The sequence below is a fragment of the Camelina sativa genome, chromosome 8 (genome assembly GCF_030686135.1).
Source record: "Camelina sativa cultivar CO46 ecotype springtype chromosome 8, ASM3068613v1".
Lineage (NCBI taxonomy): Eukaryota > Viridiplantae > Streptophyta > Magnoliopsida > Brassicales > Brassicaceae > Camelina > Camelina sativa.
The window spans coordinates 17,878,269-17,898,170 of record NC_141887.1 but is presented as its reverse complement, the minus strand read 5'-3'; the positions used below and the strand labels follow the sequence as shown (position 1 = coordinate 17,898,170).

At 36.6% G+C, this 19,902-nt stretch overlaps 4 protein-coding genes across 5 annotated transcripts; 2 read left to right on the top strand and 2 right to left on the bottom strand.

Annotated features, from left to right (window-relative positions):
- Positions 1-5,466: 5,466 nt before the first annotated feature.
- LOC104709551 (uncharacterized) lies at positions 5,467-6,986 on the top strand. The gene has a single exon (XM_087463254.1). The coding sequence runs from the start codon at positions 5,701-5,703 to the stop codon at positions 6,811-6,813; it is 1,113 nt and encodes a 370-aa protein (XP_087319380.1). The 5' UTR covers positions 5,467-5,700; the 3' UTR covers positions 6,814-6,986.
- Positions 6,987-7,964: 978 nt separating this feature from the next.
- On the bottom strand, positions 7,965-9,572 carry LOC147940109 (uncharacterized). The gene is made up of 4 exons (XM_087461153.1): positions 9,084-9,572; positions 8,872-9,026; positions 8,492-8,774; positions 7,965-8,435 (listed from the first exon to the last, which is right to left on the bottom strand). The coding sequence occupies exons 1-4, from the start codon at positions 9,570-9,572 to the stop codon at positions 7,965-7,967; spliced, it is 1,398 nt and encodes a 465-aa protein (XP_087317279.1).
- A 1,469-nt stretch (positions 9,573-11,041) lies between these two features.
- LOC104707204 (cryptochrome-1) lies at positions 11,042-13,495 on the bottom strand. The gene is given in 4 exon segments (XM_010423504.3): positions 11,042-11,289; positions 11,292-12,370; positions 12,462-12,680; positions 12,889-13,495. Coding segments are annotated over 4 exon segments (1,689 nt in total). The 5' UTR covers positions 13,238-13,495; the 3' UTR covers positions 11,042-11,247.
- A 1,381-nt stretch (positions 13,496-14,876) lies between these two features.
- On the top strand, positions 14,877-17,374 carry LOC104709550 (uncharacterized). 2 transcript variants are annotated; one of them, XM_019229145.2, is made up of 5 exons: positions 14,877-15,482; positions 15,730-16,330; positions 16,410-16,464; positions 16,586-16,682; positions 16,774-17,374. In XM_019229145.2, exons 4-5 carry the CDS (start codon positions 16,605-16,607, stop codon positions 17,221-17,223), a joined length of 528 nt encoding a protein of 175 aa, XP_019084690.1. In that variant the 5' UTR covers positions 14,877-15,482; positions 15,730-16,330; positions 16,410-16,464; positions 16,586-16,604; the 3' UTR covers positions 17,224-17,374. The 2 variants fall into 2 exon arrangements, with proteins under 2 accessions (XP_019084690.1, XP_019084689.1); XM_019229144.2 differs by having other exon boundaries at positions 14,920-15,482; positions 16,528-16,682.
- The last annotated feature ends 2,528 nt before the right edge of the window (positions 17,375-19,902 follow it).

The window sequence follows — 19,902 nt, the reverse complement described above, 5'->3', positions numbered from 1 at the left end:
AATATTATAAACTAACCATTAAATCCTAAACACTAAACTCTACCCCTAAAGACTATACTCTAAATTTAAAATTGTAAACCCAAACCTAACAAAATAAATTCTACATCCTTAAAAACAATTTTTTGTGTTTTTAATATTTTTGAAAATAAAACTTATGTGGTTTTTTGGAAAAAATAATTAAAATGTGGTATTTTTGAAAAAAAAACTTAATTGTGGTATTTTGAGGAATTTCTATAATTATTTTGTATAAATTAATAACAAAATCAAGTTAAAAAATTAAAGAGAAAAAAAGAAAAAGAAAGAAAAAAAGTATGATTGTACAAATACTTTTTTGTGGGATATTTATGTTTGCACAAAAGGTTAAATGAGTCAATTACTAAAGTGTCTCGTTAATAGAGAATTGTATTAGAGAGACGAGAGAGAAAATTGCCTATTTCACAAATATATTTTATAAAGTGCCTACTTTACAAATTATTCTATGAAAAAGTGTCTACTTTTCTAATTAAGTCATAAAACATGTTACGCATCTGAACTTGCTCATGAACCTTTTTTTTTTTTTGGTAAATATGGTTGATGAAAAAAATTTCCTGAAGTGATATTTAATTAACTTTTGTATTAAAAAAATAAGAAATTAGTTTTAATTTTAATAAATATGTACGATCAATAAGATACCAACGAACGAAATGGTTGTAAAAAAAAAACCAAAGTAAGCCAAAAGACATTACTCATGAACCTAGTTTTGGATGGTTGCATCTCTTCAGAATATATAATGAAAGCTTTGTGGCTGGATGGATCATGGAATGCATCTTGGCAAGCCTTGTATAGTTTTTTTTTGTCAGTAGAATCGGAGGTATCGAAGAAAAACAACGGTTACGTTGTGTGTGAATGCATTAAATAGAATTTGCTGTTTGATGCTTCAGATTATTTGTATGTGTTTCTTGTCTTAAAGGGAAACCTTTGATGATCCAAGAAGGTTTCCTATTCCGGTAGCAGCTTTAGTTGGAAAAAGAATTTTCTTATATGAACCCAAGTAAAGCCAGATAAAGGGTTGTGGGTCATGGAACATGCAAGAGCTGATCTAGGCTGATTGTCAGAGTGTATCATCCTTTAGTTGTTGACTTTTTTGGTTGGCTGGGGTATTCTACCAAGTGTTTGTGTGTGTGTGGGTGGGTATGGTCAAGTGATTTTAGACCATTTCTTGATTTGATCCGAACTAGGAACCATGTTTCCATTAAAAGTTTCTCGAACGGAGTTTCTTGAGGAGTATTGGAGCATGAAACAAATGCTCCAACAAATTCAAAGTTGGGGAAGATCCAATGCTTGTGGTACAGTTTGATTGGTTTGTTAAGGATATCTCTTGATTATACAAGATTTTCAGGTAGTTTTCTCTAAATCTAAAATCTCATTAGGGGTCGAATTGAAAGGAATCTTCAAGCCTACACGTCCTTGATTTAACTTACCATAACAAATGCTTTTAGATTGAAGATCCGATCAAAATGAACAAAATGCACAATCTTAACCAAATGCATCATTCATGGCTTAACATATTATGCATAGCTCTAAGAGGTAAAGATAAACGTACCATACTTGGCTAAAATCCATATCACGTCACTTTATGATCGGTCTGGTCAATCTTAGTCTCTGTCATGCTACTATAGTCTTTATCTAAACCTGTCAAGATTTTAACACAAGATGTTAAGACAAACCTTAAAATCATACGTAAAATTAATATATAATCAAATCAAGCACCTCACCTCCATATCGTTTTTTAAGTCCTGTGAAATTTGAGAATCATCAAGATCTTCTAACTGTCTTACTAAGCTAGAACTGTACGTTAAAAACAAAGAACCGTTTCAGTAAAAAAATGCGAGAAGATAAGATGGTTGGTACCTTTTGAATGAATCTGTTTTGCCACTGATTCCTCTGTTTTGTCTCCTTGTATGATGATAATTATTAGGGAGGCTTCAGAGGAATCCATTTAAGGATAATGTATTAGGGATATAATATCCCTAATATATGTGGGATATAATATCCCTAATATAATGGATCAGATTGTGTGTTGTGCGCAGTTGTGTAAGAAATTTGAGAAGTAGTGTTTAGATGATGAAAAATATCCCAAAATAATATAGAAATAGTTTACCAGTTCAAAACAATCTACTGATACAACAAGGGTTCATTGCATACACATAAATCATTATCCTGGCTTATTATTATAACTTATTTAAAGCGCATGTCACCCTTTCCTAGGTCTTTTTCGCAAATGATGGAAGGAGAAAAAGAGAAAACTCCTCAAGCAAATCATCATGGTCTTGGAAAAGGACAGTGATCTGCAAAATAGACTTATCATCAAACCAAATACGAGATAATAAAACAAAAAGTTTAATATTATACACAATGTAGTTAATTACGCTCATACATACCTCATGGACGACCTTAATAACACTCTTGTTGCCCTTTTTATACGAATTCAGACTATCTAAGACTGAGTTGCATGAATGATCGTCGTCCTGAAATCTTGCCTACAAATAAAACACTATTTAAGAGAAAAAGCAAAGAGACAACATAACCACAATTTCTAGTAAGCTTAGCTAGACTAAGAAATGATCTTACATGGCTTCAGTTTTCTTTAAGGTATCATAGAAAAATAAAAGAAGCGGTGAACTTTATTTCCCATCTTTGTGTTCTATTATGAGACTGTGCACATACCTTAACCTTGAGGATAAAACGCATCGCATCGCTAAACGTCTTTGGTGGATTTTGATCATTCTCAATTGTTATTGCAGATCTTTCAGGTAAACACGCATTAATACCCAAGAGTAGTTATTGTTTCCCATTAAAGAGATCTTTAACTCTTGTAATGAAAGCATTAGTACCGATTCTGCCATGAATTTCTCATCAATTCAATTTTCCATAAATTTTAACTAAGTTACTATTAAGAAGAAAAAAAATACCTTCCAGCTTTGAAGTCTTTCAAAACCTTAAGAAATGTATTATATTTTCAAGGGTTATCTTGAAATTCTTTCTTCACAGTCTTGAGATACTTATGTGCAGCACTTCGAGTTGGCATTCTCGAAATTGACTGGTGGTTCCTAGACAAAGAAAAAATAGATCAACATCGATCTCTCAACATGAACTACAATTTAATGGTGGAGATCTATCGCAAGTCATAATAATAATAAATAAAATCTGAAAACTATATATATATCTAACACAAAATAATCCCAAATACAAACAAGCAACATATATAGCAATCAGATAATTTATTTCACATTATATCTTGATAGAGCAATGAAATGCTAGCTCGAAAAAAATTATAATGGAAAGCAGAAAAACTCATTGAACATTTATTCGATTTTTTTTATAAGACATAACTCATATAGAGGAAAATAAAAGTTTTGTCTTTACCTCACACTAAACACACAGAGACAAGACAATTTGAACAATTTCTACAAAGGAAGACAAGAGAGATGATTGTCTTCACATAGTTACATGAGCCTTATAAAGAGACCAAAAATACATAAAGGGGACACAAATCTTCTCTTTGATTTTTACCAAAAGAAAAAGAAAAAAATCTTCTCTTTGGGGTAACATATTTAATCGTCAATTTTTTTGTTGACTTTCTTTTTCTTTCTATTTGACTAGTTTTGTTACCTTTTACTGGCGCAAAATTTTGTTAGTTGCACTAAGTTACCCATTTTAGGCTTGATGTGTTTTTGCACTACGATACCCATTTGTAACTGTATTTTGTATTCCAAAATTATTATTAATTTTTCTGTTTTAAAATATGTAACAAACTACGTTTAATATTATTATTAATTTTAAATAGATGTACGAAAGATACCAGAAATTTCAAACTATAGTATATTAATGCGAGTTATATAGTATTCTACTTTCATTTTCAAAATTCAGTAGCATCTCAATAATTTACAACCACACCAAAATGCATTCAACAACCATTTATATTCATCTTTCTTGTGCTTGGGATTAATCCATTTTTGTTGACTACACTTCTTCAGGATCAAAGGTCGGAGGAGAAGTGAACATATATCAACTGATTTATGTTCCGAGATGATTGATGAGAATCAAAGCAGATAATCAACGATATGGCTTATTTTATATATCAAGATTGGTTCGAGTTTGATCCAATCGATATTTCGTTTTTCCGATTGCTTCGAAGAAAAAGATGGAAGGCGCTCATTTTTCGAGGCAAGTAAAAGATCACCATTTCCGTCTTTCACAACTTGAATCTCTCTAGTATTCATTGTTCTGATTAGATTGCATTTTATACCATGCATTTGTGTTTTCTGTTTGTGTATGTAGTTTGGATGTGTTCAGTCCGAATTGTGTACATATGTCCATTATAACATCATTACATCTATAGTGTAGATGTTCATATGTATGTATTTGTAGAAAATTCTAAGATTTAGAAGACTATAAAATAATTCAATAAAGTTATACAAATACAAAATGTATTCTACTGATCATGTCCCATATTTGTCTTTGTTATTCAAGGTGACTCAGATAGACGATATACGAAAAGCCCATCTGGAACTTACACGAGCACGGGCTAATGATTCCATATTATATCGATTGGTATAAAAATTTGTCCCCGACTATTATAGGTCAGATATTCAGAAAATCTATCATCCATTTTTATAAACTATGAAATTTGAACCAGATTGAACCTTATAATCTCTAGAAAACCTAACATGCGCCAAGCCAAACAAGTAGAACTCAAAACTCGGACATGCATTTGATGATTTTAACTTCCGGATAATAAGTTGAGCAACTAAACCATCATGTCCAATATTTGTCTTTATTATTCAAGATGTGAAATATCACAAGGATTTATTCAAAGCATGCATGAATTTATACAATTTGATATATAATTAACTATTGGAAGTGGATATTAATTGGTGGTTTTAGTTGGGGAGGTATAAGTCGACATTAAATACGTTTATATAGTTAGACAATGTACTTACAATTGCATGTGAGCCAAATTTATTTTCTCTCTACATTTTAACCGTTGACTATTGTCGGTACCGTTGACTTTCACTACTTGTTCTTAAGTTAATGTTCCTCTGTCCATATAGCCTTCATAGGTGTAATACTTCCTTTACTAGTATGGCAAATGTGGGTGAAAAACATGAAAAAAAAAAAAAAGTAAAAACACATCGTATATATAGACTACAAGCGAAAGTTATTATTGGTCAACATTGGAAAATTTCCAATAAACTGGTAATAGTGAATCATGCATTAGCAATTTTCAAAATATAAAAAACGTCAAAGTAGAGACTCGAACAATTAATTATCGGCAAAACTCGTTATGAATGATGGTGATATACGGATGTGATGATTTTGTATGAAAATATCAACGAGTTTTGGATAAGAAAGGAAAGTAATTAATGAGTAAAACGAAAGATCGAAACCTACTGAAAAGTCTGAACTAAGTGTAGATCTATTTTGACTCAGTATAAGGAAATTTTTCATTAAATGTTTCCCGCCAATGGCTCAACGGCCCCAAACGCGTAGAACGTAACATGCATGGGGGATCCATATTAATGGCTTCTTCATCCCACTTGCTTATTTCTTATAACTTTGAAGATTTCATTAATCTACTATATAAGGGAATGTTCAGTTCAAGTGACTGAGATAACCACAAGACATACATCACGGTTATTCTCTAAGCTCTAGCTAGGGATGGGGCTTAAGAGTGTTACTTGTTTGATTCTTTCTTTGGTTTTGCTTAATTTGGGTGTCGAATGTGTTCTTGGAGATGGATCTGTGGTCGGGCCTGCGAGGTATAGAGATGATGATTGTAGGTGGGGCCGGAGGTGTGGTGGACGTGGCCGGTTTGGACGCGGTGGTGGCAGAGGGTTTGGTGGTGGGGGAGGTTTAGGCGGTGGTTCTGGACACGGTGGAGGATTTGGAGCCGGAGGAGGAGTTGGCGGTGGTGCCGGTGGAGGAATTGGTGGTGGAGGCGGAGCTGGAGGAGGTGGAGGCGGAGGTACTGGCGGCGGTTCTGGTCACGGCGGTGGGTTTGGAGCTGGAGGAGGTGGGGCTGGTGTAGGCGGAGGAGTTGGTGGTGGTGGTGGAGCCGGTGGAGGAGGAGGTGGTGGTGTTGGGGGAGGATCCGGACACGGTGGAGGTTTTGGAGCCGGAGGAGGAGTTGGCGGTGGTGCCGGTGGAGGAATTGGTGGTGGTGGCGGAGCTGGGGGTGGTGGAGGCGGAGGTATCGGCGGCGGTTCTGGTCATGGTGGTGGGTTTGGAGCTGGAGGAGGTGTAGGCGGTGGGGGCGGTGTAGGCGGAGGAGTTGGTGGCGGGGGTGGAGCCGGTGGAGGAGGAGGTGGTGGTGTTGGGGGAGGATCCGGACACGGTGGAGGTTTTGGAGCCGGAGGAGGGGTTGGAGGAGGGGCTGGCGGAGGTGCCGGGGGAGGCGGTGGAGGAGGTGGTGGTGGCGGAGGTGGTGTGGGTGGTGGATCCGGTCACGGTAGTGGATTTGGAGCTGGAGGAGGAGTAGGGGGTGGAGTAGCAGGAGGTGCCGGCGGAGGCGGTGGAGGACTTGGCGGTGGGGGAGGTGGTGTGGGCGGTGGATCCGGTCACGGTAGTGGTTTTGGAGCTGGAGGAGGACTTGGCGGTGGTGCCGGAGGAGGACTTGGCGGTGGTGCCAGAGGTGGAGGAGGACATGGTCTTGGGGGAGGTCATGGAGGAGGAGTCGGCATTGGGATTGGGATAGGAATAGGTGTTGGGGTTGGTGGAGGTTCTGGTTCCGGCAGCGGAAGCGGTAGCGGTGGTGGTGGAGGTCGCCATTAATCTCACGTTTTAGTGTCCTTCAAGAGTCCTACTTGCCATTTTATTTCTCTGTATTGTTTTAAACAAAAAATGTGTATGATATACATCAGTTTTCAATTCAAGATGTGATTTCTCATATATTTATGTAAGAAACTAAGAATGCTTTCGAAAATCAAATAAGAAAATGTTGAATACGGCCGGATTGATCTTAAAATTTTTAATACTTAAATCAGCTTTCTCATAGGAACGCATCTTTTTTCTTTGAGGTCTATCGACTTCAATTTTAAGGTCCTATCGTCAGATATTTCTCCACCAAACTAACATAATACGAACAACTTTTATAGCTGTATTTAGCCACCTTTCACTTATTTATAAGCGAATATTATACATTTATACTACAACTTACTGCAGAAAATCCGATTTTGATAGTAATCAACATATGTACATATGTCTAATGTGAACATCCTTATAAAGCATTCATCAATTGCTTTTTCGTTGCTAAACTTTTGTTCGGTTCATAGATGACATCTCTAACAACACCAATACACCATGCATTGTTTATCTCTAGTTTTTATAACATTGCGTTATTTGGTTTATGATGGTGGTTATTTGCTTATTTATTACTGGTTTGCCTACGCTAGTTTATTGATGTTTTGCTTTGTTTGATGACATTAATTCGGTAGGTTACTTAACAAATACTCTCTCTCTAAAAGATTGATGTTTAGAATCTTTTACACATTAAAAAAAAAACAATGATTACTGAGTTTAAATATATTTTTTTCTTTGACTAAATAGATATTATTTAATTTTAAACCAATAACAACTCAAAATTTTAAATATTTTCAATGATTACTTCTTGAAATTTACAAAACATCAATCTTTGTGGGACAAAAAAATATCCCAAAACATCAATCTTTATGGGACAGAGAGAATATGAGATTGTTAATTAATGAACAAAAAAAAATGGATCTGGTTATTACAGTTAATATCAGATGATTTATTTATAGAATGTAACTCTCCTCATTTTTATTTTTTGATTGTCTTCAAATAGGCAAATATAACGTTTAACAAAAGAAAACTAGGCAAAAGACTATACACTTTAAATGAAAAGCAAGGATATAGACAAAAGAAAGCACTCAGTCTCGACGATCCAGCTCTAATCGGTCATGGAGCTATGCCGGCCCACCCAGAGCTAAATACGATGTGAACCTACCGTCTCGAGTAACACTGCACGCGATATCTCTAGCCACACTATTAGCTTTGGAAGTGGAAAGATGGAACGTAAATTTCTCCATACTCATCAATACCCTGTGAATCTTGACTATGATCGAGCGATACTTTCGCCACTCAGCAGGATTCTCCACTGCCAAAACTGCTGCACCACAATCCGTCCACAACTCACACAAATCAACATGCAAGTCATGTAATCCTTGCAAGCACCATAAAACACATTGCAAATCTGCAACAATATGGTGTACCGTCAGTCGTAATGCATCCCTCGAGTGAAAAAGCGCATCACCAACATGGTTACGCAATATCCAAGCTCCACCACTAAAAGCAGAATCATTAACCCAAGAAGCATGAATATTGCATTTAACAGAACCGAAACCCGGTTTGGTCCATCTCTTTAGTGCAACCTGAATCTGTCTGTTCTCTACCCCAATGTCTTGTCAACCAACTGTTGGTTATTAATCCATACCTCTGACTCCTCTAGAGCTGTAGCAATCAGAATATGTGGATCAGAGCCCTTGGCTGCATAAAGAGCATAATTACGTGCCTTCCAAATTCTCCAGAGTAACCACGTAATTGCATTTCGAGTAGTCAAGGCTAAACCTCCGTTTTGCATTAAGCTAAACACATACTCCATGTTTTCAGAAATAGAATTCGAAAATTCTTGTGCCAGAAGAGGGATGTGAAACAGAGACCACACCTGCATCGCCGAAGCACACTGAAAGAACACATGATACACTGTTTCCCCATCTCTGTTACATAGTTGGCATCTCTCATTGACATTAAGTCTATGCTTCCTCAGACAATCAGCCACTGCTAAGGCACCAGACAAAACCCTCCAAAAAAAACATTTTGATCTTAGGCATTGTCTTCAACTCCCATATTTTTTCCTTAAGCTCATTCAATCTTTTTGTAGCTGCAGTTTCAGGAACCAATGTCTCTGCAGACTGAGCCAACAACCAATTCCCACTCTTTACAGAATAGCTACCATCTTGTGTGAACACCTATATTCGTATATCTTGCAACCAAGGTTCTAGAGGAAAAGACCTGATTCTTATCACATCACACGGTGGAAATAACTCATTTAGAAGCTGCATATTCCACTTCCCCTGTGACGTTATAAGAGAGGAAACATTACAGTTGAGGTACACTGTTCTTTCTTTGTTGTAAGGTCTTCGTGGAACTTCATCAAACACCCATTCATCCAGCCATACACTCGTCTGGACCCCATCCCCAATGGATGTCAGAAGACCCCTTTCAAGTAATTCTCTCCCAAAGAGAATACTCCGCCAGGCATATGATGGTCTGGAGCCTAGGCTAGCCTCCATGAGGTTTGTATTCGCATAATACCGAGCTTTGTAGACTCGGGACAGAAGAGAATTTGGCGTATCCAGTAGGCGCCAAGCCTGCTTAGCCAACATAGCTTGATTGAAGTTACCAATGTCTCTAAAACCAAGACCTCCATCTGATTTGGCTTTGCACATCTTCTCCCAAGACACCCAATGCAACTTATTTTTATCCTCACATTCATTCCACCAAAAATCAGCCATGGCACTTGTAATCTGCTTACATTGATGTTTTGTTAAACGAAACATGGCATTGCGTATACCGGTAATGCCATTGCCACCGATTTAAGCAAAACCTCTTTGCCACCAAAAGAGAGAGTTTTCTCGTACCAAACGCTTAATCTCGATTTCAAGCGATCAGTTATGTAACTCAATAGCTCCCTTTTTGATCCACTAAAACACTCTGGAAGCCCCAAGTACTTTCCGGCACCCCCTTCTTGTTCAAGCACCCCCTTCTTGTTCAATTCTTGTAAACTTACCAATCACCCTACGCATATATGGGTCCATTTTCTTTCCGAAGGTGATAGATGATTTTTTAATTACAAAAATGAATGGAAAGTTAAATAACCAAAATAAACACAGTTGAAATTTCAGTTACATATTTCCAACATTTGTTTTGAGAGTGTACCTCCCCTCACTTTCATTACATAAATTTTATCATTCTTAATCACTTAAATACATCTTCATTTTATATTTCTTAAAAGTTATGTAATTGAATATAAAATCGTTCATGTGTGATTAGAATTATGATGTATTATCATCCATAAACATTTAAAATTATAAGTTTTTTGCTTTACGTCTGATGTGTGTTTGGCACAACTGAATAACAAAGGAAGTTAGAATGAAAAAGTCCCCGATTGACAAAATCAAAACTTGCTTTCTCACTTTAATAATAATTAATTCGGTGAATGCACATAACCGAAACCACTGGGTGGAGACGAGAAAACATTTACTGCTAAATTGTTTACATGTAATTTCAAGACCATTTTGGTTTTGTAGTTGACGATGCCTTTAATAAATAAGGATTAAGATATATAATATAGTTCATGTTGTATATTCACGTAGACGTGTTCCACATACACTAACAAGTCATTTAGCATAAATGCGAACTATATATGAGTTTAAGATTAAGAATTGGTATGTGTTTGACTATAACCAAAACTTTGAAAGCCAACAAGTATGAGACCTGGTCTAATACCACAAGCAACATACTTACTATACAGTGTATTATAACAATATGGGAACCAGAGAAATAAAAAATGTACATCAGACAAAGCTCCTACAAAGTTTCTCTCCAGCTCCATTACATTAAAAGCATACCAAATGTATACTCTGTTTACAGTCCAACCTGGTTTAACCGGAGTTACATCCCTTGTCAAGTTCCTCTCCTTCTGCACTTCGATTTGCCCCTTTTACCTGTAAAATCAGACATACAACAGCAAAATTGATACTACTTGGTTAGAACAATGTGCCAAATTCCAATTGTATTGTAAAGACTTGCAAAGTTACACACCCGGTTTGTGAAAGCCGTCTCCAGTTGAGTATTTCATGGTGATTCTGCAAGTAGCTAGATGTGGTACTTCCTCCACCAATCCCATTTTCTTCACTAGGGAACTGTTCTGAGTAGGCCGGAGACCACTCGGGGACTATGCCTCCGTCTCTCTCTCTTCTTCCGCTGCTGGAAGATTCCGCTGTTGAGTCTTCAGTGCTCTCTGCAACAAGTCTGATATTAAATTCTGGAATCATAGCAGTGACTTGGTTTGATGCCGGTTCTGCTCTTGGCTGCTGAGCTTGGTTGGTGTTAACCATGTTCCTTGGAACCTCTGCTCTGCTATCTCCTACTGAATTTCTCAAATTCAAAGACGACTCTTCCTCCTCTTCAGGTCTGATCAAAGAAGAAGTAATACTTGGAACCATCTGATCCTCATATCTCCTGATTGGGTTGACTCTGGTTGGTTCAGTCTCTTCCATTGTGATGTCCCTTGGAAACTCAATAGGAGCTTCCTCCACCTCAGTAGAATCTCCAAGTCCTTCTTCTGATCCATTCTCTATAGCAGCTCTTGAAGCAGCTTCTAGTTGCCACATCTGTGAAAGCGCTTCGCGAAGCCGTGCTTTTGCTTCATCTAATCCTACAATTGGTAGAGGATAGTTTGATCCAAGCTCAATACCAGCAGCTTGAAGCACAGACTCAGGTGCGTTCCACGGATGATGTATCCAGTCTGTTGGGAGTCTAGAGAGTTCTGGAAGCCATCTCCTTACGTATTCACCATTCGGGTCAAACTTGTACCCTTCAAACTGAGGGTTATCTATGCGATCAAACTCCCGGCTATCCGGGAGAGTACCAGTAATGTATTGCCAACCAAGAGCATCACTTTCTAAATCAGCATCAAGAAGGGTGTCCCAGAAATACTTCATCCCCCATCGCCATGGCAACTGAAGAACTTTAACAAAGAAGCTTGAAACAACTACTCTTATGCGATCGTGCAACCAACCAGTAGCCCATAACTCTCTCATCCCGGCATCGACCAAAGGGTATCCAGTCCGGCCTTGTCTCCATGCCTTGAAGTAGTTCTCATCCACTGCCCAAGGGAAGAACTTTAGATGGCCAAGAAGTGGTCTTTCATGTGAGTATGGATGGTTAAAACTGATGTATCTAGAATACTCTCTGAGACCAATAGATTTCAGGAAAAGATTCACGCTTTCTTCCCCAGCCTCGTTTCCTTCGTTTGCCCAAGCGACCTGTTTGATCCGAACCAGATGGAAAACTTTTCTCACACTCACTTCCCCAAAATGTAAGTGTGGAGAAAGAAACGAGGTTGTGGCACTATCAGCTTTTCTGCGGTTCTTAGAGTATTCAATCAATGGTCCGTTTATGAACGTTGTGAGAGCTTTATCAGCATTACTCCATCCCGGAGACCAAGCTCGAGCCAGAAGTGCATTACTTCCTTTTTCTGAGTCATCTTCAAATACCAATGGATCCGGAACACATTTAGACACATCCCCTGCAACAATAATACAAATCAGAGTGAATAAAAAACCAGATTTGGAGAAGCTGAAGCCACAAGAGAAAGATTGTGTAGCCAAGAAACAAACCTGAAATGATCTTCTTAGGTGGGAGAAGAGGAGACTCAGGGTCATAAGGCATGCTAAGGCATCTTTCCCAAAACGCATCAAACATAGAGAAAGGACGGCCTAATTCATCAGTCACTTCCCATGGCTCGTAAAGCAAATCTGCGTTGAATGATCGAACCGCTATGCCTTGTGCCGTCAAAACATCTTTAGCACGGTGATCACGCACCAAGGATAATGGATCTGAAACACAAAAAAAGTCAAAACTTTAAAACTGAATAATACTATAGTGGATCAAAGTTTTCAATTTTCAATTTCATCACACCTAACAAAACATAACCCATAAGAATAGAGATGATTCCAACCACAAAAATCCTATCTTTTTAATCAGATACCAAAAAAAAAAAAAAACAAAGAAGAGGAGAGAGGAGGGGAGAGAAGATGAACAGACCATATAAATGGTTGAAGAAGATCTGAGAAGCACCAGTGGATTTAACAACCTCAAGAAGAGAAGCAACACTATCAGTAGATCTCTTGGTGATGAGACAAGTACCAAGACTTCTAAGAGAAGAATCAAGCTGAGCCAAACTGTTCTTGAGCCACCACCTAGAAACCCTACCTGGATGATAGTGTCCTTCTTCCTCTGGTGCCCAAACAAACACAGCAATCACAGGACCAGCTCTTACTGCTGCAGCTAAAGCTGGATTATCTTCAACCCTAAGATCTCTTCTAAACCATACAATACTACAACCACCACCACTACCATTAGAACCACCACAACCAGAAACAGAACCAGACATCTCTCAACTCAAAAAACTAACCTAAAACCTTTTCTTTGCCAATAAGCATATAAAAAAAAAAACCAAATCTTTTTAGGGATAAAAATTACTTTTTTATTCAAAGTTTTGCAGAAATTGAAAACCCTTTGGTCTGGTGGCTTATCTCTCTCGAGATAGAAGAAAAGACAACAAACACAACAAAAAAATATGTTTTTTTGATGAGCCAAAAAAAAAAAAAAAGCTTATCTTTACGAATATCTCTATGAGTGCCTCTCTGGCAAAATGCAACTATACTACTCTTGGGAATATTATTCACCTAAAAATATTTTTTCCTAATTTTAGACATCTCAAGTAATGACCCGAAAATAAAGCAATATGCGTTATTTACATTTATTTCTCTAGTTTTTTTCTTATTTATTCTTTACGTTACAGTTTCAAATATATTTATATCATATTAAACTAATTTTTCACTTGAATCCAAAAAATAAATAATAAATTATCCAAGAGGCAAAATAGAAAAAAATTGGAGGTTGATAGAGAGAGATGAAGAAGAAAAGAAGATTGACATTAAAACATAATGATTCAATTCACACACGACGAGATTTTTTGGAAAATTTTGCACCACTACTTTTTTTTTTTTTGTTTTTTTCCCACTTCGGAAATATTATCCCTATCCAGTTGAACCAAAATCAACTGTGCTCACAAGTTTTCTACTCCTTTCCCTACATTTTCTCCTTTTTTTCTTTGTTTAAAAAATAATAAAAAGAGAAGAACCTTTTATACTTTAGTTCTCTAGAACATATTCTATATAATTCAATATAATAATAGTAAGAATAATAATCTTATATATTAGATATTAAACTGATTCCTTATGCACTTGGATTCTTTTGGAAGCATTACTGTATATTAATATAAAAGGTATTATTCAATTTGGATTTCTGTTTTTTTTTTTTAATATTGGAGTTTTTGGATTTGAAAAATTATATATTTTTTTCTGGTTTGGATTTTATTTTTGGTCAAAGATATCCTCAATTTGTAAGACTACTATAGTTTTAAATTAATTTATATATTTTTTGGTTCAATTTAGATTTCCATTTGGTTTCTGAGATATACAGTATAAAAAAAATAAGTGAATTTAAACTACATTACAATATGGTTTTATTTTTGGGATTGAGTTGTTTGGTTTGTTTCGGATCGGTAAAATCCGGTTTGAGTAACATCTTAGTTTTGTTTCTCTATTCTTTTATTTTTAAATGATTATTAAGGATAATAGCGAAATCATACAAATGATGTACTGAGGATGATTCTGAAATTTTATTGGAAGGTTAGGATATGAGAGAGAGAGACATATTAGCAAAAGTGGGCGAGAGATGGATATGTTTGGCCCTCCTTGCCTTTTAACATTTTTTAGGACTTTTATTTTTCTATTTCTTTATTTATCTTTTAAATTGCTGGGGAGAATGTTACAATGACAGAGTTAAGAGTTAAATCTCCATTGACAAGTCAATTTAGGTTACCAAATTACTGTACTAATGCAAGGAAAAAACGTATGTAAAGTCCTAAAATTCATACGAAAATCTCAAAACTCTCTATTATAAAATCATTTTTTTAATTATTTTTAAAAAGAAAATAAAGAGAATTACACCCTTACCTTAAAAATAACTTAAAAATTACATAAAAGACATAAGTTTTTTTTCACCCACAAACCAAATCGGATTTACAATCCAATTTCTATTTTCTTGAATTTATTTTTTGGCAAGAACTCTCTCCTTTTCACGATGTGTACTCCCTTCTGTTCATGAAAAACTAGGGTTACGAAACAAAACATCGATCTCAAATTTCTTTTCTATCATCTTTTCTTTTCACAATTATGGTGAAGATAATGAGACATAAGAAAAAAAAATATTTGTCCGAGATACTCAAAACAAACAAGGTTCGGATCGGGCTGTCAGCCTGTCACCTCCACACATGTTAGATCAGAGGAACAACTAACAAATGAAGAAGATGTGGAGCTCGAAGATGAGAGGTGTCACTCCCTCCAGTTGGTGATGGAGATGGTGAGGACAAAGTCGAATGAAGTGAAAAAGAAGATGAGGTCGAATCTCAGTCTCCACCTCCGACTGGTAATGTTGAGGGAGATGATGAGAAGGTCGGAACTAGCAAAGAAGAAGAAGAGAGCAAGGAAGATAGCGAGGGAGATGGCGAAGAAGAAGGAAATACGGACGCCAATTCAAAAACCGACTCACGCGACTCCGTCGACAAAATGGTAAGTAAAACTAGAGATTTTTTTTTTTTTTTTTCAGTATATACTAGTATAATGTGGTTCAAGTATATAACTGAGAAAAACTGGAACTATATATCTTGGAAAAAATGGTATAACTAGAGAGAACTAGATGTTTTGGAAAAACTGGTATAATTAGGTAGAACTATATTTATGGAAAAATTGGTATATATAAGTAGAACTATATGTTTGGGTATAAGTTGGTAATACTTGATAAAACTGTGTGTTGCAGGATTCTGATGATGAACCGATATCATTACAACCTATGGGAATGTACTTCCTGTCGGCAAAGTATAACAAGAAAATTAAGGTATCTACGAGATGTCACATCAAGGAAGTTTTGACAATGATGGATAAGTTGAAGCATCCACTGACCAATGTTGAGAGGAATTGGTTTGAGAACCATCCACAGTTCAAACACATTTGGCACTTGCCAAGAGACAAAAACCACAAGGTTAAGGGCATGTGGATGCTCCTTCTCCGAACGACATTCGTTGAAAAGAAAAGGGAAGTTTGGTTAATTGTAAATGGTTTTCTCATCCATTACGGTATCAATGAACACGCCTTCATATCGAGATTTAACTGCCGCACCTATCCAATTGACTATTTAAAATCTGGAAGTAAGACCTTTGTGAATAGGTACTTTATGTCTAAGGTTACTTGTGAAGAGGTGAGGGAAAAATTGAAGGACATGGTACCAGCAGAACGGGTCTCGAGATAAGTTGAAGATGGCTATCCTACACTTCTTATCTAGCATTGTTAGAGCCAGATATGAGATAAAACTTCAGAAATTGATGATTTTTTGCAAAATGCGGTTAATGATCTAAATTTTTGTAAGATGTTTCTTTACGGGAGATATTCCTTTGATTACATGCTCTTATCAATCGCTCACACAATGAATCATTTTAACAGGACCGTCACAGAGGGTGTAGTATAGCCGGTTGCAGAGTTATGTATTCCTTTGAAAGTAAGTAAATATAAATGAGATATTGGTCTTATCATTGAAGCTAACAATATGTTTGTTGTGTAGCTTTTACCATTTGAAGCAATTCTATAGTTGTGCATTAAATTCATATACGATTATCCAGACGCATACGTTAATTGTACATGGATGTGCAAGAGAAATTTCACGAAATGAGAGGGTTTCCTCTTTCGAAAATAAATGATGAACTTGGTACAACTGAGGTTAGTGTTTTTCTAGTTATAAACACTATTCTAGTTATCCTTGTTATCCTTCGCATATGAATGAGTTTCTATGTTCTTTCTATTTTCACAGGTTATTGATAGTATCCTAGTACCTATAGATGATAACGAAAAGTCTCTTCTTCAAAGAATCACTGAAAAGGATGACATGGATGATACATATGATATTGTTAATCATATTCATAAAGGATATAATGTTAGGTTTGAAGACATGTTCAATGAAGATGTTCAGTCCCGAGGAGGAGGAGGAGTAAGAGGGGAATCTGAGAATATGAACGAGGAAGTAGCTGCTATTGAAGGACCGGGAAACCCTAGTGTAGCTGATCTGGTGGATCTTGTAAACAACTTCACCACAAAAGGCTTTCTATCACTGTCAATGATATTGTACTCAAGTTCGAAAGTGTTAAGCGTCGTCACCTTTAGTTTCTCAGCAACTGACCATAAATCGGCAAGTAACTCTTTGCTAAATGCACCAATTTATTTACAATCGATCCAGACATGGCGTCTTCGAGATGTTCATTGAACCATTTAGAGATTTTTAAGGATAGCATGAAGCATGGGTATTAAGGAGTACCTCCTTGCGTCTTTAAATACATCATTTAACGATTTTATACAGTTGCTTGTATCTAGATTGTATCTTTCTCCTGGAAAAATACATCGCGCCCATTTTTCTATCTTGGTAGATTCTTCAAGATAATGGGCAGCAGAAGGATATCTTATTTTAAAAGAAGGATAAGCAACATCGAACTCATCCACTGTATAAAACCTAATACACTCCATGAATCTCCATGAAACAACGTCTTTGTTTGACGTTAGAAGCATGACCTTTCACATTTTGGGACAAATGCCATATATAGTACCCATGATGAGCTCGGGGATACACATTACCTATGAATTTGATGGGACTTGAATTTTTGTCAATCATAAACACTATTTTAAAAGATTCTCCAACAACAATTTTCAACATCTCCAAAAATCAATTCCAACTAGCATCATTCTCCACATCAAGAACACCAAACACTAAGAGATAATGGTGACGATTAAGATCTTGAGCAGAGACAAAAACAAGAACACCGAGAGTTATTGTGCCTTCTCATCGAGAAAATCTGTCTCTGGAATCCTACCAGCTCGTAAACTCTAATTAAATCCTTCTTTAGCACATTTTAGGACATAAGGAATCTTGTCCGACTTTACTATTGCAAAACTAAAACAATTAGCAAACAAGGCTCTATTCACCACATCTTGCAATGCCTTCTTGTTTGGAAATTCTTGAAGTTTACTTAGACCCAAACCGTCTTTCCATGGGTCAATAAACTTACAAGGCTCTACTACAGGTCATGACTTAATATATTCATCACTCTCATCACGTGATACAATTTCACCCTCTACAGCCTTTTCTTGTTCTTTGTCTACGTACACAACTATGGCGTTAGGTACGATTTCTTCATCCTTGGAATGTTGCTTTTCAAAGTTCATACCTTCAGAACTTTGGTTCACACTCTGGTCCACTCTCGCCCCTTGCTCAGGATGATGGTTATTTCCTTCTTGACTTTGTTAGATTATGAATTGTTAGACTTTGGTATTTGGTTATTTATTGGATTATTGGTATTGTTTATGTTATCCATAGTTTTTGATTGTTGTTAGTGAGTATATGATCACTAGATAATTAATATAAAAAAATGGGATGGGTTGTTTCACTTTCGGACATAGCAAATCAGCCATCATATAAGAGAGGACCCATAGGCCAGGAAAAAACGTTGGACTCATTAAGAAGGTAACAGTCGGGATGTTATATTTGATATTTGATAACATCATTATTTTACTCATATTAGCTATAGTTTTCATATGCGTTTAGGAAGAGTTTGATGAGATTTCTAGTATAAAAGGTCTATTATCAAGTATTTCAGGTTTCAAGAAGGTTTTATAGGTTTTCTAGCAATTTGGACCAAAAGACAAGGAAAACACGTTTTAGGAAAGATTCAGAGCTTTGCAGTACGGACAACTTTTGCAGAGCTCCAGAACTCATAATATATCATGCTTGGTTTCTATGGAAAGCTGGAAGAGTCATATTTCTCCTCGAAGTAGAATCAAGTCAATTCATTCATTCATCCGGAAGTTATGCCCGATTTACCGACGTGAAGAGAACCAACCAGCCGATGGGCTTCTATTCAAGGCCTGACCAGCGACCATCACTGCGGCCCAGTCCAAGCCTCCTTCACGGTCTAGAAGCCTCTTTTGCCGCCCCTTGTCCTGCATTTAAGAAGAAAAGACGTTTCTACCCTTACACAACCCTAACCCTAAACAAAACCCTATAAATACTCTTAAGACCTAGGGTTTTGGAGTGTGCATCTTTTACAGCCTTTGGAGCCGCCCTAGCCACGACCAGAGAAGCTCTCTCTCTCGCTCGCCATCTCTCTTGAAGCTTGAAGATCTGCCATCAATCTCTCTTTCTATTCTTTCTAGTTCTTTCATACTATCATTGATTTTGGGATCAAGTTACTTTTGTGACAACTAGAGAAGTTTCCTTTGAACCCCTTTTGTTATTTGATTCGTTTTTATACTTTATAATATCAATGTCGTTTCTTTGCATCATGAGCGAGTAGTTTTATTTGTTGGGTTTTATGGGGTGATTCAAGGGGAATTCATGGTTCGCTTCAATTAAGTTGTTAGATCTTATTTTCAGTTTTATATTGGAGTTCTTTTGGGACATCTTTATCTTAATGCATGTGCTTGGATTGATCAACAAGTGCTGATCTAGAGAACGGGAGCGCTAACCGCGTTATCCTACTTCTCCGAACTAGTGTTATACCGAAACCTCGCGTCGTAACCTGCGTAAGTTGAGTTGCAGAGTTTGGTGAATGTATCGAACTTGTTTTACTAGCTGGTTGACATGCGTCGTTGCCTGCGAAAGTTGAGTAACGGAGTGTGAAGACTTTTGACTTTCATTCTATGAGAATAACTTGTTAGTTCATTAGTGTTTCGTAGTTAAGAACCTAGACCGAAAATTAGTATTTACTTGTTAGATATTACACTTAATATTGCTTAGAACCATGAAAACCCTGAGATGACTCCCAAAACGCCCAACGCCTTAGTCTTACAGTTTTTAAACCATGTTATTTATTTGCAATAGTTATTAGGAAAACAAAACCCTAATCTCTTATTTAGTCTTAGCCATAGTTCTTTCATTTTTAATTCAATTTGT

Coding starts and splice junctions, on each gene's coding strand:
- LOC104709551 (XM_087463254.1), top strand. CDS start 5,701: ATGGGGCTTAAGAGTGTTACTTGTTTGATTCTTTCTTTGGTTTTGCTT.
- LOC147940109 (XM_087461153.1), bottom strand. CDS start 9,572: ATGGCTGATTTTTGGTGGAATGAATGTGAGGATAAAAATAAGTTGCAT. Junction 9,027..9,083: donor AGTTATTTCCACCGTGTGAT/GTGATAAGAATC, acceptor ATACGAATATAG/GTGTTCACACAAGATGGTAG. Junction 8,775..8,871: donor ACAATGCCTAAGATCAAAAT/GTTTTTTTTGGA, acceptor ACTATGTAACAG/AGATGGGGAAACAGTGTATC.
- LOC104709550 (XM_019229145.2), top strand. CDS start 16,605: ATGGATGTGCAAGAGAAATTTCACGAAATGAGAGGGTTTCCTCTTTCG. Junction 16,683..16,773: donor ATGAACTTGGTACAACTGAG/GTTAGTGTTTTT, acceptor CTATTTTCACAG/GTTATTGATAGTATCCTAGT.